This window comes from Leopardus geoffroyi, chromosome D2 (genome assembly GCF_018350155.1).
Source record: "Leopardus geoffroyi isolate Oge1 chromosome D2, O.geoffroyi_Oge1_pat1.0, whole genome shotgun sequence".
In the NCBI taxonomy this organism is placed as follows: domain Eukaryota; kingdom Metazoa; phylum Chordata; class Mammalia; order Carnivora; family Felidae; genus Leopardus; species Leopardus geoffroyi.
Window position 1 is genome coordinate 48,800,618 of NC_059334.1, and position 26,699 is coordinate 48,827,316.

General features: G+C 52.3%; 2 protein-coding genes and 1 long non-coding RNA gene across 4 annotated transcripts in view; 1 reads left to right on the forward strand and 2 right to left on the reverse strand.

Moving 5' to 3' along the window:
* Positions 1–430: 430 nt before the first annotated feature.
* Positions 431–5,949, reverse strand: LOC123576768. Its single transcript, XR_006701572.1, has 2 exons — positions 4,869–5,949; positions 431–2,414 (listed from the first exon to the last, which is right to left on the reverse strand). It is a non-coding gene; the product is annotated as an uncharacterized LOC123576768 (long non-coding RNA).
* Positions 5,950–8,680: 2,731 nt separating this feature from the next.
* Positions 8,681–26,699, reverse strand: part of RASSF4 (Ras association domain family member 4) — a 32,633-nt gene continuing 14,614 nt past the window's right edge. Inside the window, exons 4-11 of one of the 2 annotated variants that reach the window (XM_045438077.1) lie at positions 19,301–19,443; positions 17,897–17,988; positions 17,050–17,207; positions 13,412–13,513; positions 13,075–13,126; positions 12,438–12,559; positions 11,490–11,587; positions 8,681–10,193 (exon numbers count right to left, since the gene is read on the reverse strand). In XM_045438077.1, coding sequence (XP_045294033.1) covers positions 10,133–10,193; positions 11,490–11,587; positions 12,438–12,559; positions 13,075–13,126; positions 13,412–13,513; positions 17,050–17,207; positions 17,897–17,988; positions 19,301–19,443 — 828 coding nt within the window. In that variant the 3' untranslated portion in view covers positions 8,681–10,132. The remainder of the gene's footprint in view (positions 10,194–11,489; positions 11,588–12,437; positions 12,560–13,074; positions 13,127–13,411; positions 13,514–17,049; positions 17,208–17,896; positions 17,989–19,300; positions 19,444–26,699) is intronic. The other variant, XM_045438079.1, reaches the window with a different exon arrangement.
* DEPP1 (DEPP1 autophagy regulator) lies at positions 22,668–23,323 on the forward strand. The gene has a single exon (XM_045438080.1). It carries the CDS (start codon positions 22,668–22,670, stop codon positions 23,292–23,294), a length of 627 nt encoding a protein of 208 aa, XP_045294036.1. The 3' UTR covers positions 23,295–23,323.

Genomic DNA, 26,699 nt, shown 5'->3' on the forward strand with positions numbered 1-26,699 from the left:
ATTGGCAAATTCGTTCAAGAAAGTGGTGTTGGTCCCAGACACAAGTTACTCCAGACACAAAACTGCTATAAATAACACTCATGGCAGAGCTTCAGAATGGCCCCAGAGCCATGCCCCTACTACAAAGTGACTTGGCTGTGATTCAGGGGACACTTGCTAAGTAAATGATCAGGGATCGAGTCTTTTGTAAAAGATAACTACAATCACCTGGTACTCACCAAACACTCTGTGGATATTCTGTTGAATGAAACTGTTGTCAATAAGGCATCTTCTATGACTTGCACTCAAATGCAAGGCCAGGAGGGAGGCCAAGTTCAAGCTTGAGGAAATAAAAAACAGGCAGAACAGGGATTCTTCCAAAAGCTCTGATTTCTACATGTTGCCTAAATCATTGAAACAATTTCCCAGGAGCAAAATAAACAGAAGGTGGTCGTATGCAAAATATTTCATTTTCTTTATTTTTATGGATGTCATTAATACAGCAGGAACTGGTATGATTACAAAAGATACAAAAAAATCAGAAGAATGTTAGCTTTCAATAGAAATTAAAACCTGAGCTGAAGGCTGATCAGAATGTCTGACACTTGGCACTGTCCTGACGAAAGTTAAGAAACAGGTTTGCTCAACTTCATAAATAATTCGTATCGACTCAGAGGAAGTTAACTTACATTTCAAAATCTACACATTGAGCTACAGATGCACGGACACTGGAGTCATATGACTTTCACTGTCGACAAGCATTTGTTTAAGATAACCAGTGTTACCTAAAACTCTCAAAGGGGGAAAGCAGGGAAGCGTGTAAATTGTAGATTCCTAATTAACAAGTTGAGTGTGCTGGTAGGATACGGTTTAATTATTTATTCATGTAGATCTAACAGGCTGGCTCAGTTTGTCAGAGGGTAAGCGAATGCCGAAAGACAAAGGCATGGGGACGGGTGAACATGAAGCCACTCCAACTTCTCAGAAACAAGTGGCACAGTGTAACACCATCTCAAAGAACTGTGCTAGTGGGAATAGGAGACTTGTGGTCTACTTCAGTTCTCACTTTGGCTTCTAGAGGATCTCTTATCAAGCATTGGGCGAAAGAGAGGGAAATTCAATTCCTTTTATTAATAAGTGTCTGTAAGCAGGAGGGAAAAACAAAAGCTAAGTGAACAGGAATACATTTTAATATGTTGAGTCTTGAGTCATACTTACATACCAAATGGTTAATATACTACAAAACTTTACAAACATAAAATCTCCTCATCGGCTGCAGAACTTCCACACTAACGGAATTAATTTCTTCTCCCTTTTAATTACTTCCACAGAAAGTCCTAAAACTGAGGAGTCACTAGAATACCTGCACTTTCACACGTGCCATTAAAACATAGTTATTTTTGTCAAAATGATGCAGGAAGCAATTATCATATGAGGTCAAGGATCTTATGTTCTCTCAAAACATAGTTTCGGGTTTTTGTCTTCCAAGTTACATAAAAAGAAATGAGACCAGCTGGACTTGTAGTTTTTCTCAGCCCAAGGTCATTAAACTCCCAATGTCTCCGTGCTAGGAAAGGATACAGTATTTAAGTGCTCTATTACAAAATATCTCCAGTTCTAAAAGGGACAGCTTTTATTTTTGTATTTAAAAGAAGGCTGAAGCAGTGCCCTTTACTTAGCGGAGACCAGCCACTGACTTCCTACCTGTGCCAGCTTTCCAAGATGACACTAAGTGAGTTTTTGCCCTAATATTTTTGCCCCGGGTTTTACGAGGTTTCTCTTCTTTGTGCACCTTCATGTGCTGCCTAAGATGAGAGCTCTGGCTGAAGCATTTGCCACATTCACTGCACTGGTAGGGCTTCTCCCCTGTGTGGGTTCTCTGATGTTGAATAAGGTGGGAACTCTGGCTGAAACATCGGCCACACTCATCACACTGATAGGGTTTTTCTCCAGTATGAATTCTCTGGTGTTGAATGAGATTTGAACTCTGTTTAAACCTTTCTCCACACTCATCACATTTATAGGGCTTTTCCCCAGTATGGATCCGCCGATGCTGAATGAGGTTAGAGCTCTGAAAGAAACTTTTCCCGCAATCGGCACATTTATGGGATTTCTTTCCGGTGTGAATCTTCTGGTGTTGAAAAAGAGTTGAGCTCTGACTGAAACTCTTTTCACATTCAGTACATTTATAGGGCTTCTCATCCAACCTTCTTCTCAGTCTACTCAAGCTTGAGTCAAATCGAACAGTCATTCCCCATTTTTGCCGCTGCCGGCCTGTTTTGCGTGGATTCTCATAAGCTTTTCCTTGGCTTGAGCTCCGAGAAATACCTCCCTTAGGTTTTCCTAACCTCATGGTGATGAGCCAGATGTACTCTTAAGAGTCTGCTCTCTTCTTCTGAAGTTTCACCTCCTAGAGCTCCTCAGCTCAGAATTTGCTGCGCAGAAGAAAAAAATAAAAGCCAACTTAGATCATTTGTTAATTATTCAACGTTAATACCTCTTCAACCCACTAAAATTGTATCCATGCTTAAATTAACAATGTATCCAGTACAGGGGTGCCTGGGTGGCTCAGTTGGTTAAGCGTTGGACTTCGGCTCAGGTCATGATCTCGCTGTTCGTGAGTTCGAGCCCCATGTCGGGACAGCTCAGAGCCTGGAACCGGTTTTGGACTCTGTGTCTCCCTGTCTCTGCCCCTCACCCCCTCATACTCTGTCTCTCTCTCTCTCTCATAAACAAACATTAAAAAAAGTTTTTTTTTTTTTTTTAAATGTATCCAATACATATGAAAGACAATTCTGGGGGAAAAATACTTGAAAAATAATTCTAATAATTCCCAGGGTTTCAACTTAATAAATATCCCCAAATTTTGACCAAATTTACCCATGGAGTTTTTGTCTGTTGAGACATGATAAAATGAAAGTGATAATGTGAAATATATGTTTTTATTAGGCATTATCAAATGGATATATAATTCTGAAGGATTAAATGGCTGAGACAAAATAATATCTTCATGGGAACAGAAGAAATAACTCCAAAAGACAATCAAAATTTGGGTAATAGACTATCATTACATTTTAGTATTTACTCCCATGTTACAATTCTACTCTTACTGGTGACTACATAAGGCATCCAAATTAAAATGAGATGACAAATCATACTACTTTATTAAATATTTTTGTTTATCCTTACTTGGTTAGCCATTCTACTTTCACAGCGTGAATACTACTTGGCTTTAACTTTGTAGCATAAATTGCTTTGACAGTAGGAACTCCTCTCTAGGGAGTGGCAAGTTTGTGAATAAATTCAATAATACTGGATGAGAAAAATATAAATGAAGAGACGCTTTAGTATTTTTTCCAGATTCGAATGATCCAAGAAAGAGGACAATTCTTTGAAAATTTGAAACAAGGGAATTGTTTTTGGAGAGAGGAAAAAAAATTTCAGAAGAACTTTTAGTGGACAGTGGAATAAAACGGAGTAGGAAAAAAGCGGGGTGAGCAGGGCACACGAAAAGGAAGGGCGGCAAGTTTACATGCAAAAATAGGACAGGATTTTGTAAATACCCAAATGCTAGGAAAATTCAAATAAATGAATTTCATCTACTTAGCTTTTTACTGAAATAATGGCCATAAACAAGTAAGTCACTAACTCCAAATAGGTGACAATGTGGGATAAGATGGGCTACAAAAGTAATAAAATTATTGGAACTATTTTCCACATCTTGTGTCAGAAAGTAGACTTTAAAATCAGAATAATTACTCTGGGTCTCTGCATACAAGCTTATAGAGCAAATAACTGAAAATACAAATTACATCACTGTTCTTGCTTTTCCTTCATCTCATATTGTATAATTGAGACTCTAGGCCTGGAAGTGCCGAGGACTTTATTTGGGATATTTAATAATTAGCTCTGTTGTAATTACGGTAAGTATCAGAAAGAGCAAACTGCACACACTATCAATTACTGAGAGGGCACCACTCATTCCTTTAGTGAATATTTACGGAGTATCTATTACAGAATATGTATCTACTTACAAAATATCTATTACAAGGAAACATTTGTTAGGCACATGGTCTTGTGTTCAAACAACAGCTATAATGGGACTTACACATTGAAAAAGAAATCATTTTTCATACTCTAGAAGTCAGATCTGGTAGGAAACTTTTAGACTGTGCAATCCACCCAGAACACTACAGATGAGAAAATCATGCTGAGAGGCAGAGACTGTGCTATGATATTTCATTCTCGTAGCAGCTTCACGCGACGATCTCTATTTTACAGCTAAGGAAAGCCAGGCATACGTCGGCCAGGCTCCCAACCCCTAGCAGCCAGGCCCCAGAGCTCATGCTCTTCAGTGGAAGACCCGAGGGCAGCCACAACTTCTAACACCAAGTCCAGCGCTCCGCCCGGTGCTCAGCATAATTCCTCGGCGGGTGCCGGTATTAAGGTAAACCTGAGCGATGGGAACTGTAGTCGTGCGAACACGCGTACCGGAGCGGGCCTTGCTTTCTCTCGCACAGAACTGGGAAGACAATAAGGCTGCTACATCATCAGGGTGTTAGAGGTGTAAATGAGTCAGTCTCTGCGGGTCGCCCCTAACAGCCCTGTGCTACCCAAGCGTTTGTTCAAACTATTTAGTCCTGAAACGGCGATGGCCGGCGTAGGGGATGCGGCCCGACTCGCAGGGACTCCCGTGCAGGCCTCCGCCCTCCCGAGGCCTCCGCCGGCCGCTCCTCGCAGGCCCGGCCCGCCCAGCTCCCTCCGCCCCCGCCCCCGCCCCGTGGCTCCGGGAGCGGGGGCCCGGGTCCGCGCCGCCCCGCGGCGGCCAGCTGGCGCCAGAGCGGCCTCCGAGCACCGAGCACCGGGCCTCGCGCCCCCGGCCCACTCACCGCGCCGCGGGCCGCCGGCCGCCACCCTGGCTCGCTCACTCGCTGGGCGCCCCTCGCGCCGCCGGAAGTGAGGGCCGCGCCGTCAGTCGGCGCCGAGCTGCCGCTCTAGGAACGCGGTGGGGGCGACCCTCTATGGTGCTGGGCCCACCGGAAAGAAGGAACCCTATGCTTCTCCTTGTTTGTTTCCCGCTCTCGCCCCTCTGATGGCATCCGGAGGCCGCCGGGACAGCAAGACCTGTGGCGGGGCCCCTTTGTGGGCGCCCAGCGGCCTACGGGGCCAGCAAACCGAAGCCCGATCAGTCAGGGCTTTCTTAAGGCAGCGCCGGCCTGCCCGACCCCCTAGACCTCATTCTTCCTACAAGTATTGAGCACTTATAAATTACAAGAGGTACTTCTGGAGAGCCGAAACCGTTACCGATAGTTTTCACGAATCACCTGTGTTAATTTTTTTTTTTTTTTTAACCAGGTAAATGTCAAGATTTTTTTTTTTTTTAATTCCAGTGTAATTTACTGTCTTATATTAGTTTCAGGTAAATTTTAAGATCTTGATTTGGCTTTGTTAAGCAATTCATGAATGGGCAGCATCCCATCTGGGAAGTAGAGATGCTCCAAGGAGTTGTAACAAAATGGAAGATTTTTATAGGAAGGAGGGACAATAAATTAATCAGCAAAAGAAAAAAAAGGGTTGTTACATTTTGGGGGGATGGAAGGAAAAGCAGGGTTTTTGTCATGCAGATGACCTCACTAGTGCCCATCAGGAAATTTCAGGTGTTAAAAGGCCACAGTCCTGGGACAGATTGAAACTAATTAAGTCTTGAGTTCCTGTTGTGGGGGAGCAGCACAAATGACCCCATTTTGGGCTTCTTTAACTCCTTAATTATCACCAAAAAGCCTTTGCAAAGTGGAAATGGTCATACTCTCTAGATAAGGAAACCAAGACCTAGAGAAGTTTGCTCAGGTTTACCCAGTGTGTGAAGTGGAAGACCAAGGATTGGGAGTGGCCTTTTCAGCAACAGTCTCCTGATTTTCAGCATAGTCCCCTGTTTCGCTTTAATAATGATCTCTCCTGATTCTTCTCTCTTACAAGCTCCTCCTCCTTCTCCAGCCTGGCAGGTGCTGGGTCATCTGACCTTTCTTCCTCTCTGTGCCCTCATTCCCCTGTTGAGCTACTCCAGTCTGATGGCTTCAAATACCATCTGTTAAAGCTGGAGACTGCCGACTTGGTAACTCCAGCCTGATCCTGGGACGCAAATATTATTGAACTCCAGGCCTGTATCTGCAATTGATTACTTAGCTGCCATTTGCATGCGTGATGGACACCCCAAACCTAACATACACCACAAAGGAACCTATGACATTCACCCAACCTGTTCCTTCAGTGCTCTTTGTCCCAGCAATTGATGGCAACTCCATCTTCCTAGTTGCTCAGGCCAAAAATCTTGACGTCATTGTTGTCTCTTTATCCACCCCAAACCCAAACCCAATCCAATCCTCAATTCTGGTGTCTCTGTCTTCAAAATCTACCCAGAATCGAGCCACTTTCAACACCTTCACGACTATAACCTGCCCCAAGCTGCTGTCATCTCCTTGAAGGCTGGGGCTTTTCTGGGAAACCACCCAGCAGGGACCAGTGTGCCCTTGAGCCTGGTGGTTTTTGACAAGCTCATTCTAGGAAGAAGCGCCTACACACGTGACACAGAAGCCCCGTCTCAGCAGGGAGTGCCGCTGCATTTGGCAACAATGCAAGGGACCCTGGTCACACGTGTGACCCAAGCGCAGTAACAGGAGTGGTCCACACACAGGGACCCCTGGACAATAGTTCTGTCTACCAAGCCTGAAACTTTGCTTTCTGTTTCCTTTGGGTTCTCTGGGAAAGGAAACTGCGGGAATTCCCATTCCTGGGTTTGCAGAAAACATTCTATTAAAATCCTGGCGGGGAGGAGGCAGGGGGGGGGGCGGGATAAGCAGAGCCCCACCCTGCATGTTCTGAGTCCAGGGGCAGGTCAACAGCTGACTTTTTTTCAGACAATCTCAGCTTGTGGGGCCTAAATACAGCACGTGTACATATGCTGTTTTTACGCTTAGAATGGCTTGGCTATGACTGCACTTCCTGCCTGATCATGGCTGAGGGACTGAGGCAAAGGGGCTGCTGCCCACCTGGGCACCTAAGAAGGATGTCCCGCTCCTTCTCCACAGCTGCAGGGTGCCTGCGTCCTGCCCACCTTGGGGCACATTGTGCACTCCTGGCTCCTCCACAGATCACCTGGTCAGACTGAATAAGCCTTGTGCTTTGTTTCCCTGCGACTAAAGGCCCAGATGTATCCTGGGTGAACACAGAGCTTTATTGTGAAAGTAGGAAGGTCTTTAATCCGTTTTCTGGTAAACATTCCAAGCAGGTGGCATATGGTTATCACATGAGAAAAACAAGCTGTTTTTTGGTTCCTTCTGATAATTTGTTCTGGGCAAATCACCCTGTTTTTCCTGAGTCCAGGCCTTCTTTTGCAATCATGTTGATTTCATCCTGTGTTTATTATTTTCTCTGGTCGAGACCTGGCCTGGGAAGGCAGGCTTGTTCTAGGAGAGGACACTCACTCACAGCAGTCTGTACTTTGTTTTTGGATACTTTTATTACCTGAGATACTAGTTAGTGAGGGAGCACGTGAGAAACACCATAAGCTCTATGGAAAGAGGAAAATAGAGCTCCCACACAAACCAGCAGGAAACCACAGAGCCCAGCAGAGAAAGTCTGCAAGTGTGGTGTCACTGTGAGCTGAATTAGCAGCTTTTCAAATTGCCTCTGAAAAGCAAATATGCTGTTGATGAAAAGATTTGCTAACCCCTTAGATGACTGTAGAAGTGTACATTTCCCCCTTTCCTATACAACTTGCTAGTGATTTTTCTTTGCTATGATCCTCACAAGTTAATTTTGATAATGTCTATTTCAAAAGTGATCCTTATCTAGAGATGTCTTGAACAATACTATTGTAGCAACTGCAAAAAAAAAAAAAAAAAAAAAATACCGAACACCAAAAAAACTGTAAAATGAAACCAGTGACTGCTTTCAGAAGGTCTCCTGATCCAATGGCTTTCCCCTGGGCTTTGTCTTTCTCCTAAGCTGGCACGTGTTTCTCAGGCTGGAGTGCCACATACTCCAACCCGGGCTCAGCCTCAGGCCTCCTTCCAGGGACTTAGATCAGCTCTATCTTCTCTGGTCCAGCTCTGCTGGTCCCCTGACCCTCCTGGGTATCCAGCTTGCTTCTCCAATTGAGGGTACCCCTGAACACCTCCCGGTGAGGTGAACCGTGGCTCTGTCTTTGTCCCTCCAGGGCTGAGCACAAGCCTGGCATAGTTACCACTGAACGATTGATTGGCGGTTGTCCTAGACCTGAGCTTGTCAATAACGGGTTGGGGAGTAGAACGACCTGGGGGAGCCTGTTTGATTTGTTTTCTACCCTCTCTTAGGTAGAGATGCTGCCATCCCATCTGAGCCCCTGCCTGGAAGATTCCTATGGTCCTGATGCCAAGATTCTGTAAATCACGGTGGCCCTATTGCTTATCATTCAGGCTGCCCACAGACCCCCATCAGTGATTCTTTCTCTGTGCCCTTTGGCTGCCTCTGTCCTCAGGCCCCAAACTAGTCCCAAGGATATGCACTGAAATGAAGGAGTCACGTTGGGGTCTAGAGCAGCGGGCTGCCCCCAGCGTTGGCTCTTTTGCCAACTTTGGCCACACATATCGTAGGATAAAATTTGAGAGGTTCGAGCAGGGAGTTAGGGTGGACACACACAACAAAAAGAAGGCTTGGTCCTAACTCCTTCACTTCAGCACACCTTTATTGAGCACCTGTGAAATTATGTTGCCAAAGGAGAACAGAGATGACAGAAACTGCAGGGAATCTCCTGGGGCATCTCTGCATGTCTCTGTGACGGCAGAGCTAGGTCAGGGCACCCCCGGCATGAAGTTCACCCTGAACGGTGGATCCACAGGACACGGCTGCTCCCAAGCTCTGCTCTTTATGGGGGCCAGTAAGGAGCCACTGCACGGAGCAGAGTTGGGATCTCTCTTATATCTGGAAGACTCTCTAGTTCTCCTCTTTAAATCCACTATCCACAGGCCCCAGTGGGAAAAGAATTTGGTCTTTAATTTGCTCTGGTTTGGACAAACACTTCACATGACCAACGTAAACTGTTGCACAGTTGTGCAAAGGCCTTCTTGTTCATTCCAGAAATTCTCCAACAGCTGACAAACCCAAATTGTTCTGGCCCCAGGGGGTTCAAAGCGCTTTCTCCTCAAATACACATTTCTTCTCATTGTGCCCCTTTGACGGGAAATGTAGAGAGTGGAAGAAAGAGACCAGAAAGGGCAAGAGGCACACAGGTATCCATGGGACAGCGCGACGGGGACGGACCATTGCCTTCCCAAGCCCACCACATGGCTGCCCCCCGCACAGCCCCCTGGACTCTGCTCCACACAGGCTGGCACCCTTCCAACGCCACGTGGGCCACCTCCTCCGTGTGATCAAAGTGACAGGTTTCCTGCAGCAAGCTCCTTATAAGAATTCCTTCAGGTCTCACTGAGGATGTTAAGAGTGAGTGCTGCAGAGGGAAGATGGTGCGCTCATGGTCTTACTCCTGGTCTGACCTCTGCTGCCAGGGTGCTAGGCTGCATGGGGCTCATGGGATGGGCGGCCAGGGATGCCGTGGAGAAGTGATGGCCGGACACAGGGCACATCCCGTGTCTGCTAGCAGCCCCTGATTTTCCCAACAGAGTCCGGAGCTGCTGCATGAGGTGAGGGCAGACGGGGATCTTGTGGGTCATGTGGATGAGGAGGTGGGGGGCTTGTGGCTGTGCAGAAACTCTGGGCCAGGCCCTGGGAGAGCAGACAGAGCGGACACCTCACGGGCTCGATCGGGTACTGCTCTCCTGAGCCAGAGAGGTACGGCGTGAACAGGACCGGCCACGACATCCAGCCCCATACTCTGGCCAGTGCCACGGCTTCGGGGCTACTTGCCGCACAGGCAGGCCTCACACAGACACCCCACCTGGCAAATTTCTGGCTCCTCAGGCCTGGCTCTGGGCCCTGTGAGTGAGCCAGGAGCCAGGGGCACGGGACTTATGGTGCTCGGGCAGGTAGACATGTAGAAGCACGTGTGCTAGACTCCTCAGCCGGTGGCTCTCGGTCAATGTGACCGATCAGGGCCTGGCCACCGGCGCTCGGTGCGCACCGGCCGTGGGGGGCTTCGGAAGAGGCTGGTGTCGGCTGGCTACTCGGCCTCCACCAGCTGCTCCAGGCGCTGCAGCATTGTCAGACGCAGGGCTTGGAACCTGGAGGGAGACACAGTCAAGGGGACTCGCTGACACGGGAGGACACAGGGAGAGGGGAGAAGAGCGAAGGAGCACACAGGTGCCTGGGCCAGTAGACCCGCGGCTGGCAGCTGTCATCTCTCCTCCACCAAGGAGAGGGAGGAGCCAGACCCACACCCTGCAAGACGGCTGGCTTAGAGGAGCGGACAGACGGGGCCTCACACCCTGCTGGGCTTCAAAAGCAGAGCGCGCTGTTCCTTTCCGAAGATTCTCCAGTACGGAAAGGGGCGTGCTGGAGTGGACAGGTGGCAGGGCAGGGATCTGGAAGCCTGCGCTCAAGCCCAGGCTCGTCAGTGACCTGTGCTGCGACCTTCCTCACCTCAGGCCTCGGCTTCCTCTCCGTGCGCTGAATAGACTGACCCCCCAGGTCCCCTTCCAGCTCCAAAACCCTACAGTGACACTGCAGACTGCACGGTGGACCGTCCTCTCTGACTGGGGGGTCTCTGCTGACTGCCGGAAGAGGCCTCGCCGCATGGACGGAAGCCCGTGGGGCGTGGGGAGGGCCGTGGCTTTCCAAAAATCGCTCAGCCAGAAACCGGAATCGAAAGCAGTCTCCCCACCGCAGGCCCTGGCCAGGAGCAGACTCCCTCCTTCCCTTCCTAAGGAGGGGGACTCCAGCCCTGGCCCTGGCTGATGCCCCAGGTGCTCTCCCTGCCCCACCCTCCACCCTGCAGGGGGACAGACCAGTCACTGGGCTGTGCATCTTGGCTAACCTCGCCCAGCCGGGCCTGGATGTATCTTCCCCAGGAGCCGGTGGGTGACACCTGCTCACCTTTCCATTGGCCGGGTCCCCTGCGCCCGAAAACATCGGCTGTTACAGAAAGCTCCAACAGCCACCGCTTTGGGGCAGGCTCAGAGACCCCACTAGCACAAAAGGTGCAGACCAGGCTGAAACCGCCCTGAGCAGGCCCTCTCCTCGCTTGCCCCTACAGAGCTGTGTCACCAGAAGAACTCGTTACCCTGGCCCAGCACCCAGCCACACTCCTGCCTGACTCTCCCACTCAGTTTCAACAGCTATGCCCTTCCCGTGCTGGTGAGGTGCTGGGGCCAGATGGGCGGCTTGCACCGCAGCCTGCCATTCTGGCAGACTGTCACCCCATCTTGGTGTCAATACTGAGCAGGGGGCCAGAGGGAGGTGCTGGGGAGCCAGGGCTGGGAGGCGAGGGGAGAGCTGTCCCGGCCCCAGCCTGGGTGCTCTGCCCTGCACGCTTGCCCTGGTGTTCAGGACCCACGACTGGCTCCTTCTGTGCTGCTTACTTCATGGTCAGTTTGATTATTTCTCTTTCCTCCTCTTCTTTTAATTTTTCAACAAAACTGTCCAGCACCGGCATTTCAAATTTAATGTACTGAGCGACCTAGAAAATCCAAGAACATTTGAGTGTGCTTTCAATTAGAAGCCAGACATGTGTTTTCTTTTCCTCGTGGCTTCCACGGCAGCCAAATCCAGCAATGTCTTATAGCCAAGGAAGTGGCTGCCCTCCTCCCCAGCCAACCCCAGCACTCTCTGTCTGCTCTGGGATGGAGGACGGATCGGCTCCTTTTTACCTCACAGGCCACTATCATCCCTGGGACGAAAGGTTAAGCTGGATGTGAGGAAAATTATTCAAGAGAGAGCAGGACCACACTGGGTATTCTCTGGGGTGGGGGTGAGGGGGGCTGGGAACACCACTGTTTCTATCAGTAGAACGAATCTGCACTAGTCTGTGAATGGTCTGAGGGATACAGGGTCACCGGCCTTTGCCTTGGGTTCAAACCCTATGGGCCTTTGCTGTGCAGGGGAGTTTGGCAATGTGCTCACTCCTAGCCCAGGACTCAGGCTGTGGTAAGACTTAGCCAGCTGGCTCCCTTCCACAGGCCCTGGGTAGGTCCTAGTTAAGGAGCCCTTGTGTAGGTCTTTAAGGTAATAACTAAACACACTCTAACAAAGGAAAAGTTTCTACCTGCCGAGGGGAAAAGCACAGGCTATGGTTTTCTAGGACCCAACTTCTTTTTTCCCCTAGGCCTGCTGTTAGAGCTGGTGGTCACTGACAGGAGGAGGGAGGGCTGGAGCCCTCACTCTGCCAGGCTTGGGGCCCTTGAGGACAGCTGTGTGGCCCCTGGAGACAGGGCCTGGCCAAGGTGCCCTTCAGAGCCCTTGGGGCCCCCATGCTGTCATCCGGCTCTTCCTCCAAGAGCAGGCTTCCCAGAGCCTCAGCCCCAACTCACGTCGTGGGGGACTTCCTCGCCCAGGTCGGCTTCCATCAGGAACATCCTGGCGATCTTCTCACACGGCCCGTGCAGGATCCTGGAAATCAGCGGGTACTCACAGTCTTTTAATTTTGTTCGCTCTGAAAAAGAAGGCAGTTTACAAAATTCATGGGGCATTAGTACTGCCCCTCATTGTTCCAGGCTGGGAATGTGGTAGAAAACGGATGTCCGGGGGGCCCAGGAATCTTCTCCAGGCTTGGAAGAGAAGGGTGCCCGGAATGACGTGTGATTGTGGCACAAAGCAAAGGCCCAGGTCAGAGAGGAACAGGAGCCGAGGGAGAAGCAGAGAGGGCAGAGTGGCCATGGGGAGGCCAGTGCTGTACAGAGGGCCATGCGGGCTCGGCAAACGTACTTGGGGGGGAACCTTCAGCTCCAACTCCCGGACCCCGACACACATCCCCCAACCCCTCCCAACTGAGCGAGGCTGGAGATGGTGACTTCCCTTGGGATTCTGAGAGGCATAGCGAGGGTGGCTGGGTTTCGGCCTGGCAGAGGCATTCGTCGTGGCCCCCTGCCCAAGCAGCACGGCCAGTGAGCCTGCCAAATGGACAGCGGCTTTTGTTTTCATGATCTGGAAGCACAGGCAGACACTTACCCCCAGACTCGTGAACAATGTAGAGTGCAAATTCACTGGGGCCATTTTCCACCTGTACAGGCAGTGATAGGCAGTCAGACCACGGCGTTCTGGGACAAGACGGACAGAAAGGGATCCCTGGCAGTAACCACACCCCCAGTGCTACACACACAAGTCCCCAAGGATCCTCCCCTCTCCCTGCTCTAAATCCCAGAGATGCTGCTTCAGTCCAGGAAACCTTGCTAGACCTTCTACCCAAGAACCACGGGCACCTTCCCCAGCCTTTGCCAGCCCCCTCCTCCAACAAAACAGCAAACCACCAGCCTCCTGGGGCAAGGCCGCTCATGGCCAGACTTACTCGGAACTTGTTCAGCAGCAGGGTGAGCACGTGCAGGGTTGTCATGGTGCTGTTGACCCTCACGTTGGTCACAGACCCATAGGCAGGAGTAAACACTGAGGTCTGTGGAGGGAGGCGGAGAGTTCAGGGCAGGGCCAGAGGGACATGGAAGTGACATCAGGCAGGGTCTGGGCACACTGTCAGCCAAATGGTCCAGAGGGACAGGTGAACCTGGGCTGTGGGAACACCTGTGCTTGTCCGGTCACAGGTCTACACACAGCTGTGCCCACATCTGGGTGCACTTGGGGAAACTGTAGCAACAGAGGACTGAAAGAAAGATGCCTCCAAAGCTGTCAGGGCCAGCTCTCTGATCCTAGGAGCCAGTCCCATGGAAGTACTTCACAGGGGGTGGGGAGGGGGCGGGGACCAGAGTCTCCTTCTCACTCTGTCTCTGAGTCAAATTGCCAAGTGTCTGTTGATTCTAAGACGGAAAGTTTTCGAATCGGTCCACTCCTCCCCATTCTCCCAGCGGTGCCCGAGAAGAGGCTGTCCGTCTACACTGCCTAAGTGTCCCACCTTTCTCCTGTCCAATCTCAGCACTTTCCATCCATTCTCCACCCTGCTGCCCAAAGGAACAACCTTTCAAGCACCTTGCAGCTCTGTGTGTTCTGGACCAGCTGCGTTAGCACAGAGTCTTGGCTCCCAGCCCCAGCCTCCTGAATCAGAACTCGCATTTTGAGGAAACCGCCAGGTGATGCTTTCCATACAGGACAACTTGAGAAGCACTGTCTTTTAGCACAGTTCTTGTTAAAAGTCTCTGAAGGCTTCCCATGGCCCAAACGGCACCATCCACAGCTCCTCTCACTGTTTACACATGTGGTACGATGATTCTCTCCCCGTGTCCCTGTGGTCCAGCCACACAGACTCTTCACATTATGTTCCTTGCCTTTGCCTATGAGACACCATATATCCAGTCAACCAGGGCATCGCCTGAGGCTTCATAGTCCTCAATGAACACTAGCCAGGTTATAGACCTGCTTAGCATTTCATCCCAAATCTTTGGCTCTTACAACAGCTTTTCGAAGTACCTGTCACTAGTCCTCCTTTTAAGAAAGGATGCTGAAGCTCGGAGAGGTTAAGTAGCCCGTCAGGGTCACCCATCTAGAAAGGACAGAGCCATTGGAAAGCCCTTGCTTTGGGTCCTCCCTGTGAGACTCACTCCCCCCCGCCAGGTGAGCTCTTCCTCACTTGCCAACACCAAATTCAAATTTGCACATTCCTCCTCTGTGGTCCTAGCCCTGCTGTCCCCAGGAAGTAACTGGAGCTCGGGTGTATGAAGGACCTGCTCAGTGTCCCCAAGCACCAGGGTCAGACTCAAATCCAGACCTGCCTCCTCCAAAGTTGAGACGTAGAATGACTCTGGGAGATACAGAACGCCAGAGTAGGCTTTCAGTCCCCAAGAAATACGGACTGGAGGAGGTAGGCCATTTCAAGGAGAAGAAAGGTCTTGTCAACAAGACATTGTCAGTGCTTCTGCCTGGTGCCTTCTCTCACGATGATACTGACCAGCTCCACGTAGGAACGAAGCTCCCATCTTTGCCATCTCTAACCACAAGGGTTTCTCTCTGGTAAAACACATTTGAATCCAACAGCCCAGGGCAAAGCACTGGGACAGGTACCAAGTTTAACCTGGTCTAGAAATCATGTCAACATCACTGCAAATCACAATAGTTTTGAAAAATGATGGAGTCTTGAAGTAATAGCGTGCAGTCCTCAGAAAGAAAATCCAGACTAACAACCTCAGGAAGTCAATTCTAGGAATTTCTTTTCTCCCATTGCTGCCTGTGACTCAAATACTTTGTCACCTGATTTCTAAGGACACGGATTCTGAATGGATCGTAAGTAAGGTGAGAGAGGGGGAGCCCTTTACTCAGCCAGGAGATGGGAATCCACTGTCCAACATGCCTAAAGACACTAGCTCACGTCCTGGGGTTTAGTCAGTTTGCCTGGAAGAAGGAACCCACCTTCTGTAGGTAAATCTGTCACTGGGAGAAAGAACCACCCTGACTGGATTACAGGCTAGTGGGCTCAGTGTTGGGCTGGCTGAAGAGCCCTTCTCGCCAGGGCAGCTCCAATGGGCCGAGACAAAAGCTCTCACTGGTCATTGCTGTGCATTTTGAAGGATACAGAGTGCTCAGATCTCTGTGTCTCTGGGATATTTGTAATGACTAAAATAAGGCTTAATGTGCCAGACACACATCTTAGAGATGGGTCACTCTCTCAGAAGAGGGGGGTAAACGTACTGGAGATAAACCCCACTCTTTGGTACCTGGAGTCACGGATCAAAAGGTTCCTTTTTTAGGAACATAGAAATACAAAGAGCCTAATCCCATGCAAATATTCTTTTAAAATTTTTGACTAATTCCTTAAACTAGCATATAAATATCTAATATACTTACATAACGCCTTACAGACCAACCCCCTTTGGAACCAGATTTAAAGAATACCCAAGCCAGATTGAGAGTCGTCTGGCTAATCCAAACCATTCTTAATCTCTGCTTAACCTCAACCCTACCTCCCCTGTGCCCTTTCAGGAAACTTGACTCTCAAATAGTCCTGGGTTTTTCTGCACTTAGCAAAGATAACCTATTGTCACCCCTGAACACTCACTGCCAACCCAGCACAGAGTGGAAGGCGGGTCCTGACAACAAGCTTGCCTTGCTGAATTCTTCACCCCGAAGTCCAGGGTGCCCCCAGAGCACTTGAGTGGCTCCTGGCAGGCCTCAACTGTGTAACCGTTCTTGAGATCTGACCCTGAGACCTGCCTTTGCCAGGCCCCCTCCCCCTCCCATGAGTCATTGCCTATCAAGACGGGCAGCTGCCTCAGCTGGAAACCCCTGCTTCCATTTCCCAGCGCTGCAGGATGTGGCCCCGTTATGGGACACTCCATCCGGGGCCTCACCCACACTGCCACTCATGCCATTTATAGAAACAATCAACTTCTCCTTTTACACTTCGGTTTGTTTAGGGACTGATGTCATCTGGGGAAGGAGATCTCTTCCTAGGGTCAGTACAATGTGCACTCGGACAAAAGGCTAAGTGCTGGGAACCAGGAGCAGGGCAGGTTCTCTGGGACACAGGAGCACATGCCTCTGGGCGCACCTCAACCGAGGGGGCTAATCTGCCCTGTAAGAATGCCAGTAGCACGTCATGTTCCCACAAAACCGTCAACTGAGCTCTGGTGGAAACCTCATAGAAAACTGCCTCATTAGACATAAACATGGCATTACTTTCCAAAAATCCATGCAACTTATGAAAATGGATTGACAGTGAGTAAGCATGTGGTAAACAAAACAAAACAACGCAGGCTTTGGGGTCACCAGGTGGAATGCTTTGTTTTGTTTTGTTTTGTTTTGTTTTTTTGAATGCTACTTTGATGTGACTTTGGGCAAGTTCTTTCTCCTCCTGAGACCATCTCCCCATGAGGACACAGATACGACCACCCCAGTCCACAGGGCCAGGGTGACAGTGAACTCTGACAAGACTTCTGTGCGGCCTGGCCTAGCGAAAGCCCAACAGTTGCACCCGTGCAGGCTGGGGGCTGGTTCCCCGTGGCCTCAGCTTCAGGGCCCAGGGGAGAGGCCGGGCTGGGACATCACCTTGTGGTTGTAAAAGTGCCCGTTGATGGAGAACCGATGTCGCCGGATCCTCTGGGCCTCACCGGGTGTGCGGGACCGGGGCCTCCTCTGGATCACACAGGCTGCGTCGCTCTTGGTCCGCATCAGCTGTGGGGTCTCCTCATCCTCCTCCACGGGCTCTGCAGGGAGGAATGAATGAGAAAGTTGGTCCCGGGTGGTGCACAGGTCCAGAGACCTGCTGTGCTGCAGTGCATGGGACCTGGCTTCCTGGGGCTTTGTGGTGGCACCACGCTACAGCAGACAGTAATGTGAATGCTGCTGCTGTGACAGAGGCTGGGGTCCAGCTCGGGTGATGCCCACTTTGCAGACCGGAAAGGTGACCCCCAGGCAGGATGACCTATGTCACCACACCACATGGCCGTGGTGTGGGCCTCTGTCTCTGGGCACTCAGGGCAGGTCTTTGGCGGCCCTGTCCCAACCCTCTGAGCCCCGACTGAGTGCGAGAGGGACAGAAGAGCAGTCTGGACCCCAGAGTGTGAAGATGTCCCAGAGGTTCGCAGGGCCAGGAGGGCACCATGTCCGCTCCCGATATTGTCTCCTTTCTGCAATGCAGCACGGTCCAGGGGACTCAGGCAAATTATGTCAAATAATGTCACCTCTGCAAGCCTCTGCTTCCTTTGCTATGAGGAGCTGATGAGACTACCTCATACTGAGGAGGGATTCAGCCAAGTGTTGTTCCTGAAGACAAGTGAAGCCACTCTGTGCCCCTCCACAAAGCTGTCCTTCAGAGACAGTCCTGACCCAAGCCCCTCCGCTCCTACCCGGGCTGAGTGAGACACGGTGCCGGGTAGCTTGAGGCCCCACTTACCTGAGCCGTCTCTGGAACTCTCGGTGCTGTGCGCCGTCTGAGCGTTTGGCTCCTGGGCAGCGACCTTGCCTTCCTGAAGAAGCGGCTCCTTTCTGAAAAGACAATCATGGTGCTCACAGAGCTGCTGACAGAGAGAAGTAGCTCAAGTTAGAGAGACAAGGATGGATGCCTCTGTGGACGGGACAAAGGTGAGAAGCAGGGCAGGCTGAGGTAAGGCTGGATTTCACACCGAGTTAATGCCAAATATTAAAAGAAGAGCAAAGAATTGCCATGGTGTCTGCTGGAGGGAGAGGGAGTCGGGCCCGTTGACCCGAGTGAGCTTGTCCCTGTTGCACAGACACAGGGACACAGGCGGTGCCCATGCACTCCTAGGCATAGACTGGGGAGGCGCTGTCTGTGGCCAAGCGCTGAGCGGGCCTTCTGGGCTTCCCTCAGGCCTGATGGAGTGTTGGGCAGGGGCAACCTTGAGGGGCTAACCTCTGGGCCTCTGGGCAGGGTGGACCCCAAGCGAGGGTAGCTGGTGCCAGGCTGGAGAAGGGCCTCTGAGGGTCCTGCTGTCTGTCTGCTCACGTGGCTGCTTTACCCCAGGGAGTGGGACGCATGAATCGCACTAACAGCCTTTCTAAGAAGTCCATCCAAATGCTATACTCTAAGTCTGCATGGGGTGCAAAGGGGCGGCGGGGGGGTGGGGGGGGGTGGGGTGTTCAGTGCCCTCAGAACAGCACCTGTACTTGAATTTTTGAAGGGGAGAAAGTTTTGAATTTCTGCCTCTCAGAAGGATTCATTATAGGCAGGAGCAAGCAAAACACAGCAGCCAACTTCCCTTTATTGGGGGTGACAGGGCAAGAGGAGGCAAATGTCCACTAAGCAATAAAACAGGGACCTGTTTTGTCACGATTAAAACGTATTTCTGATATTAAGATAAATCTGGTATCGAGTCCAAGTACATTTATAAAAACAAATTCTGATATTGAAATAAAAGCAGAGCAGTGAGAGGTGAAATCTGTGTGACTTTTTGAGCTAGAACAGATGCCAAAAAACATTCACTTTGTCCAGGATGGGGGGAGCACCCTGGCTGTAGCTTGCCTCCTTGCAGATAAGGTGGTTCCCGTGAATGTATGAAAAACACAACTGGAGGTGATGGGAGTCTGGAAAATTCTCCAAGAGTGAGGTGACTTGGTCATCATCTAGAAAGATCACTTGTTGGCAGGTGAGGTCATGGGCTCAGGCAGTCGCGGGGTGACAAGGATTAAGGCTGGCTTGTGCTCTCATGTGCCCCATGATGGAGCAGGGCTTCTGCCCTGAGACTGAGGACCCCAGCCCCTGAACCTCTCAAAAAGTAAGCGGGGTTGAACAGTTGTCAGGGAGGCCCCCTGGCCCTCCCTCAGCCATCCCGGCACTCACAGGTGGCAGCTGGGCTGTCCAGGCGTCCAGGAGGCTGCCGAGAGATGCACTCGCTCCCTGTCATCCTGGATCTGGAGCCGGATTGGCCGCCTCAGTCCCCAGGCAATGTTGAGAAGTCCCTCAATGATCAAAGCGCCTTCCTCCTGTGGGGACCCACACAGCTTAGCCTCATTCCCCAGAGCAGCCCTCCTCGGGGGTCACTGCCCACCCTCCCTCCAGCCCCCGTAAGGGCCAGCCTGTCATCCACGGGACGCCCTGCACACTCTTGGCCCCAAACACGTCCTCTCCTCCTTGGGGTTCTCCCCAGGGGGAAGGTACACAAGCCTCTACATGCTCCAAAGCGTAAGGCCATGTGACTGACCAGAGGAAACCTGGGGCGTGCCCTTTCACTGCTCAGCTCTCGTCTGGCCAGGGGCACAGCCTGGGACAGAGCGGCTGAGTCAGGCGTCCCACAGGAACCCAGCTGCTATCCAGCAAGCACGTCCACACAGGAGTAAGGAAACATGTTCCAGAGAAGCATGGCCACAGTGACACCAGTGCCAAGCAGAGAGCCTTCCCACACCCCTCCCCCCACACTGCACCTGGGAAAGAGGCCCCACGGTCACCATGTCCTGCTGCGAACATGTGCAGGGCGCTGGATTCCATTCCCTGCTGGTCCTCGGAGCTGGGTCTCAGCCTCACCCTTCTCCCCACACTGCCGCCATTTGCCACAGTAACCACTCGAGTGGGCCGGACCCACCCCCATATTTCCAAGCTGCCTTCTTTCCTGAGGGCCAGTCTTGCTTTCCTCACCACCTGGACACAGCCAGTCCCATGGATCGCCATTGGCATGAACACTCAGAAGATCTACAAGAGCTCTCATTCTGTGTCCCCAACCAGACTTGATTTCCTAAGGTCTGCAGATGGCACAGCTACCTACTGCCCTTCTGCCAGACTCTGAGGTCCTCATTGTCAGAACCCTCCAGAGGCACCCTCAGCGAGTGCCCTCAGGTCTCAGGGGTGCCACTCACACCCCTCAGGTCTTTTTGATTCTGTTTCCGACCTAGTTCAGGCTCCTATGTATGTGCGACCACCTCCAGGCTCCTTGTGCCCAGCCTAACGGCCCCCACGCGTGTGCCTGGCCAGGCTGCTTTCAGAGCATCTGTCTGAACTCTTCTCGGCCTCATTTTCCCCAGAGCTGTGGTCCTCCCAGCTCCAGGCTCCTAATCTGCTTTGATACTAGCCTTTGGGCAGTGAACTTTGAACATCGTTCTCCCATTGCTATCTTGAACATCACTCTAGATTCACAAATTCCATTTCTTTCTCCTTATAGGCATGGGAAGCCTTGCAAGAAGAAGGGACCTTGTAGAAACTTCTTCATATCCCCGGAAGGCCTTACGGGGGATGTGCCCTGCAGTGTTGATTTCATACTAAGTTAGTCATCGCTTAAAACACTCCGCCATCCACAGAGAAAACAGTTCCACTTTGTTCAAGGTTATCAAAAGTACACACAGCTTTCTGGAATGGCCTTGCACTACTTGTTAAAAAAGAAAACAACAACAACAACAAACCAGAGTGTTTTTTGATAACCACTGATGTTACACAGTCACAGATAGGTAACTAACCCTCCCAACAAAGGAGAGACTGGATTGATTCACTGGAGTTAAAGGGGGCAGTAAGGAAACCCAAAGTGGGGTTCCTCTGAGCTGCTGCCCCACCTAAAACACCTCAGCATGTCTGTTCACAGAGACCCATGCCTGCCGGCCCGGCTGACCCGGGTGGAGGGAGATCAAACCAGTCAGGTGCTGGGTATGAGAGTCAGGAGGAAAAGAGAGCACGGCTGGGGCAGGGCAGTGGGGCCGGACACACTGGGGCTGAAGCTTCAAATATGCCATTGGAAGGCTCTGGAGAGCTGGCAGGGAAGGAGGCAGGGGGAATTGCCCTGGGGCTGGAAGCAAGGAGCTAAAGCAGAGCAGAGCCTCCCAGGTCAGGGGTCAGCTGTGCTGGGGACTGCTGGCCCTATGTCCCTGCATGGGCCGCGTATGAGCCCCCACGCTGTCCCCCCAGCCACGACTCCACTGTCCCTCAGCCTGCCCCCTATGGAATGGAGGGGAGGCCCTGTCAGTCTGCAGCTGTCTCTGGTCAAATCAGAGGAAACCGAGGTCAGAAGAGGACCTCCGGGCTTCTGGGCAGCCCTCGCCACACAGGTGGGGAAGTGCATGCAGACAGAGGCAGGACTAGAATGTGCTGTCCCAAGGCCTCACGTTTCCGTAAGTCAGGAAGTCATTGTGTACCCTCAGTTCTGGGTCTTAGCGAACACCTTCCTCCTTACTGGAGCCCCCTACTCCTCCCTCTGCCCACCACTCCCTCACCCCTCTTCCACTCGCCCCTACTCCACTCTTCCACAGGAATGGTGCCCCTCCCTCCCCTGCCCTGTAGAGTAAACATCCCCCAGGGCCTCCTGTAGCTCCAGGCCAGCTGCTGGGCCAAACCCCGCCCCACCCGGCTGTTTTCCTCCCAAAGCCTTCCTGTGCACTGCTATTTTTGGCCCTCGTGACAGTAATTGATGGCTGGTGGAAAAGTATAAAAGCAACGGCCACACCTCCAGGTTCACCAGACGGCTCCCGGAGGCCAGCGCTCCGGACAGGGGCCAGTTGTCCCCACGTTCCACGCGGGACGCGGGACTCAGCTGGCTGGGCCCCCAGCCCTCCACCCTGAGCTCTGCGGGTCTTCCCAAGGACTGTCCTTGCTCATCCGGCATCCCTGCTCTCCCCACGTTCCCTCAGCTACCGGTAAGAGGGAGCAGCTTCCTTCTGGTTTGAGATAAAATGGAAGGGTTTTGTTTCTCTTCAAGGGCAGGGACCTACACAGCCTCACTGGCTACGAGAGACCAGGGGATGCAGTTAGCGGCTAATAGCTGCAGAGGGCGTCACATTCGAAGAGATTTCACGTGTAGGGTCATTCCATGTGTTTCTTACATCCTTTCCAGCGGGTATTTATAACCCTGTTTTATGGACGGGTAAGGGGGGACTTGGAGAGGTGACCCTGCCACAGGTCCCCAGGTCAGGAACTGGCAGAGACTGGCTTTACTCCCAGGTTCCCTCTGACTCCAGTCCATTAGGCCAGGTTCTCTTATTTGTGTAGGTTCTTAAACTACAGGAATGACAGATTCTTAAGCACATGGTGTCCAGGGTTAGCAGGAAAGGGAGAGTCCAGGAGGTCCGAGCCTGGGCTTGGGGCTGCAGACTTCACTCTGCTCTCAGGCCCATGATTCACCTAGGCAGCCTCTCAGATGAGGGAGGGGACACAGGAGGGGTGACAGGATGGCAGACGCTCACCGCTGGTCCTCTGTCCACCAACAGGTTACTGCTCCCCATCGCCGGCAGCCATGAGGTCCCGGCTACTGGTTCCTGTGACCCACCTGCCCACGATTCGGGAGACCTCGGAGGAGATGCCGCCCGGGGGGCCTGGGCAGGAACCCCTGGCCTCCCCCAGCCTGGATGACTATGTGAAGTCCATTTGTCAGCTGGCACAGCCCACTTCAGTGCTGGACGCGGCCACAGCCAGGGCCCAACTCGGCAGACAGCCCCAGCCAGCCCAGGCCTTCGAGATGAGCTGCCCTACTGAGTCCCTACGGGACATTACTACCCGCTTCAGTGGCCAGCAGCCTGCACCGCCCAGGGATGGTGCTGCTGACCCCCTGGACTGGCTGTATGGGGAGTCCCAGGAAAAGCAGCCAAGTAGGAGGGACCCACCGAGGCGGACTGGCTCCTCTGCTGACCCCTGGGGTCCACAGAGACAGATGGATGGTGGCAAGGCCCGAGGGACCCCCGGAGGGAGACTATGTGGCACCAGGGTGCAGGGGCACTCTCTGGCAAGGCCCTCAAGGGACCGGCACCAGGGCTCCTGGCCTTCCAAGCCACTCTGTGGGACCGCAGCCTCCCCCCCACCCCCCCGCCACGGCAGCACCCTCAGAACTCTCTATTTGCACCTCCCGGTGATCCATGAACTCTGACCCCTCCCAATAAAGGCTTCTGTATAGAGCACGCTGGTCTGTGTCACCTTCTGGCCCTCTTCCCCTGTGGTGGGCACTGTCCCCGGCAGGTCTCTGAGAGGGAGACACCTTTCTGCAGGGGCTGCCCGCCTTGGCATTTCATAGCGAGACCCCTTTCCTCTGAAGAGTGAGAACAGCCTATCTGGCATGATGTGGTATTACTGACCCCACTCGCACTGTTCCTTGCTGGATGATCACCTTGGGCAAGTGACTTAATGTTTCTGTTCATTGGTTTTCTCATGGGTAAAATGGGGTAATTAAAGGGACCTGTTTCTGATGAGTAAGTGGGATAAAACCCACATGCATCATGGGGTGTGTGTTGTAAGCCTGTACTCGGAGTAGCTATTGTCTATGTGGTGGCTTCAGGGTGGGGAAATGAGGTCGGTGGCAGGTAAGCAAAGGTCTCAGCCCCACGGTGATTTCAGAGTGAAGCCCTGGGCACTCCAGAGTCAGCCTCCTGGCTCCCACCCTCAGAGCCTGCGCTCCATGTGGCCCAAGAGAAAACAGCATTTCCCCAAATGTGCCCGCTCGGGTTTGGGGGGAACTTATCACCAGGGTACCTGGGGGTATCTCAGTGGCTCCAGCTCACAAGTCCTGTTGTGTCATTGGGGGTGTGTTGTCCATGCCGAGGGCTGAGACAGAACCTGCACCAGCTCAGCTTGCAGACCAGGTGGCTCCGTCCTCACTGTCCCCATCCCTCCCTCCACCCAGGGGGCTTCTCGGCTGTGGAGCCAAAGTGCAGGCTGTTGTCCAGAGCCCTGCTCTCCGGCAGGTCCAGCGGCCAGGGCCTCGTTTCACATGACCTAAGGTCTGGGCCAGCCCTGGGTCCTCCAGCCTGGAGGCGTCTGGCAAGGAAGGAGGTGAGGGTGAGGAATAGGGGAGAGGAAGCGTCTCCTTCCTCAGAGAGGCAGGTGAGGCATCAGAGAACTCAAAAGAATCAGGCCTGAGGACCCATTACCCTGCTCCCTTGGGCCAGGTCAGAGCTGGCTGACCCTGGTCAGTGCTCAAGGGACAGAGGGGAGAGGAGGAGGGCAGAGCTGGGGCCACATTCAAGTTCACAGCCTGCTTCAGTGTCCTCTGTCTCTTCTGTGGGCTATCAAACTATTTTCTTCCTTTCTTCTTCCCTTCCTACTTTTTTTTCTGTTTTAAAATTGCTTTTCACTTTAAAAATGTTTATCTGCCCTCTTTTGGAAACATTTAAAAAAGTTTATTTATTTTGAGAGCGAGAGAGACAGGGAGAGCGACTGAACAATCAGGAGCAGGGGAGGAGCAGAGAGAGAGGGAGAGAGAGAGAGAGAGAGAGAGAGAGAGAGAGAATCCCAAGCAGGCTCCCTGCCATCAGCACAGAGCTCGACGTGGGGCTCAATCTCACAAACCGTGGGATCATGACCTGAGCCGAAACCAAGAGTCAGATGCCCAACCGACTGAGCCACCCGGCGTCCCTATCTGCCCTCTTTTGTGTTGAGTGGGGAGGCAGAATGTAAACCATACATTGAAAAGTTTCAGACAAGTAATTTACTCAGTTTCCTTATCTGTAAGATGCGGACACCAACCCTGCCCTCCACACCTCACAAGGTTGGGAAATGGGGCACGTACTCTTAGAGATGGAGTTAGAAACAACATATACGAATGCCTGCATCTGCCACAATCTGCTGGGCCCTGACCTTCGCTGGCAAATAAGCGTGGGGCAGCCTTCAGCCAGAACATCCTTAGGAGGCGGCGGGGAGGGCTGACCTGGGAGTGGGTGCTGGCTGGTGCCCACAGGGGTTGGGCTTGCCTCGCTGTAGCCCCTTCTACGAAGCTGTGTGAACCAGGGTCAGAGGGAGGCAACTAAGGAGGAGTGAGGTTGGCCAATTCTCCCCAAGCTCAAAACCACGTGGCTGCATTTGGGACATCAGACAGGGCTCTGGCTCCTCTGCTAATATGTACTGAGATGAAAGAAGCTAATGGTATCTTCAGAAGGTGTCCCCCCCCCGCCCCCCCCCCCCCCACCGCCAAAAAAAGAATAAAGGGCAGGGGGAAGGGGTTTCTGGCATTATTCCAAGCTTCCCATGAGACACAACAGCCTCGGAGAGAGTCCCTGTGATGGGGGTCCTATGGAGAAGTCTCTTCCCCACAGCCACCACTGGAGTGGAAAAGGACACAATGGCCTGACCAGGGGGCAGCCTGGCAAGCGCTTTGGAGCTCTCAAGGGAACGCGTCCATGGCCGAGTACTCACCCAGGTGCCAGTGGTCTGTCAACTGCCTGTCATTTCTGCCTCCAGGCCTCAGAGGAAGGGGGGGTCATTTTAAGAGGGAAGGGGATCCTGACTTTCCCCACCCTGGGAGAGACAGAGACCCTGAGCCCCGGCATGCTCCTCCCCTTTCTTCCCCTGCCCAGGAGCCTGGGGCCAAGGATGGGGACTGGGTGTTGTGCGTGCTCACGGCCACCAGGGGGAGCCTCAGAGGCGGGCTCCCTGAGGGGGCCACACGCCCCTGCAGGACATAAGGGTCCTGCTTTTCATCACAGTGATATATTTACCCACTGGTATTTCCAGGTGGTCCATTTTTCTCTCAAGAAGCCACCCAGCCTGGTTAAAATGCTTTGCTATCTTTCAAAAGGCACAGATGGCTCCAGGTTGCTCAAGCTCTTCATTGTAATACAAGCACAAGTATCCAAAAGCAAAGTTTATAGTACAATAGAGGAAGCAGGTGCCTGGGCCTCCTGAGTGGGGATTCCTTTGCCCTTTGGAAGCTGGGGGAGAGTTCACAGGGAAACACTTGCCCTAGGGCGTGGCCCCTGCTCCCTGACACACTTCATCTCTCCAAGGGCTCTGGACCCCCGAGGAGACGGTGGCAGAGGGGGTGTCCCCAAACTGTGGCAGTCAGGCCACAGTTGCTCTGGGGGAAACCTAGTGACAATGGGTGGGGGGGGGAGGTCTCTTCTGGGCCCCACATGGCTCTGTGAGGGCGCAACCTGTGCTGAGCCCCTTGGTAGCTGGAAGGCCCCTTAGCTTGCTGATTGAAGGTGACAAGCAGCTGCCTGCATCCCTGAGGCCCCTCAAAGCTTAATGCTGGTAATGCTGTTGCTGTGTTACAAATTCAGCGCCCACGCCTTGCAGCCACACTGGCACCTTCCACTTACTGCAGTGTTTACCTTGCTGGAGACTTCAACTCTGAAGGCCTCAATCTCTTTGTCAGGAAAATGGCCATTCTGATGTCACAAAGCTCTTGTATGGTGAGAAACGAGTCGGAGGCAAAGTGCCTGGTGCCTGTCTGCCCCACCCCTGAGGAGAAGCCGGCCTGGGGTGGCCCCACAGTGCAAATGCCTGCAACTGGGAATTCTCCGAGGTCCAGGAGGTCCCGGGGCTGCATTCCGAGAAACGG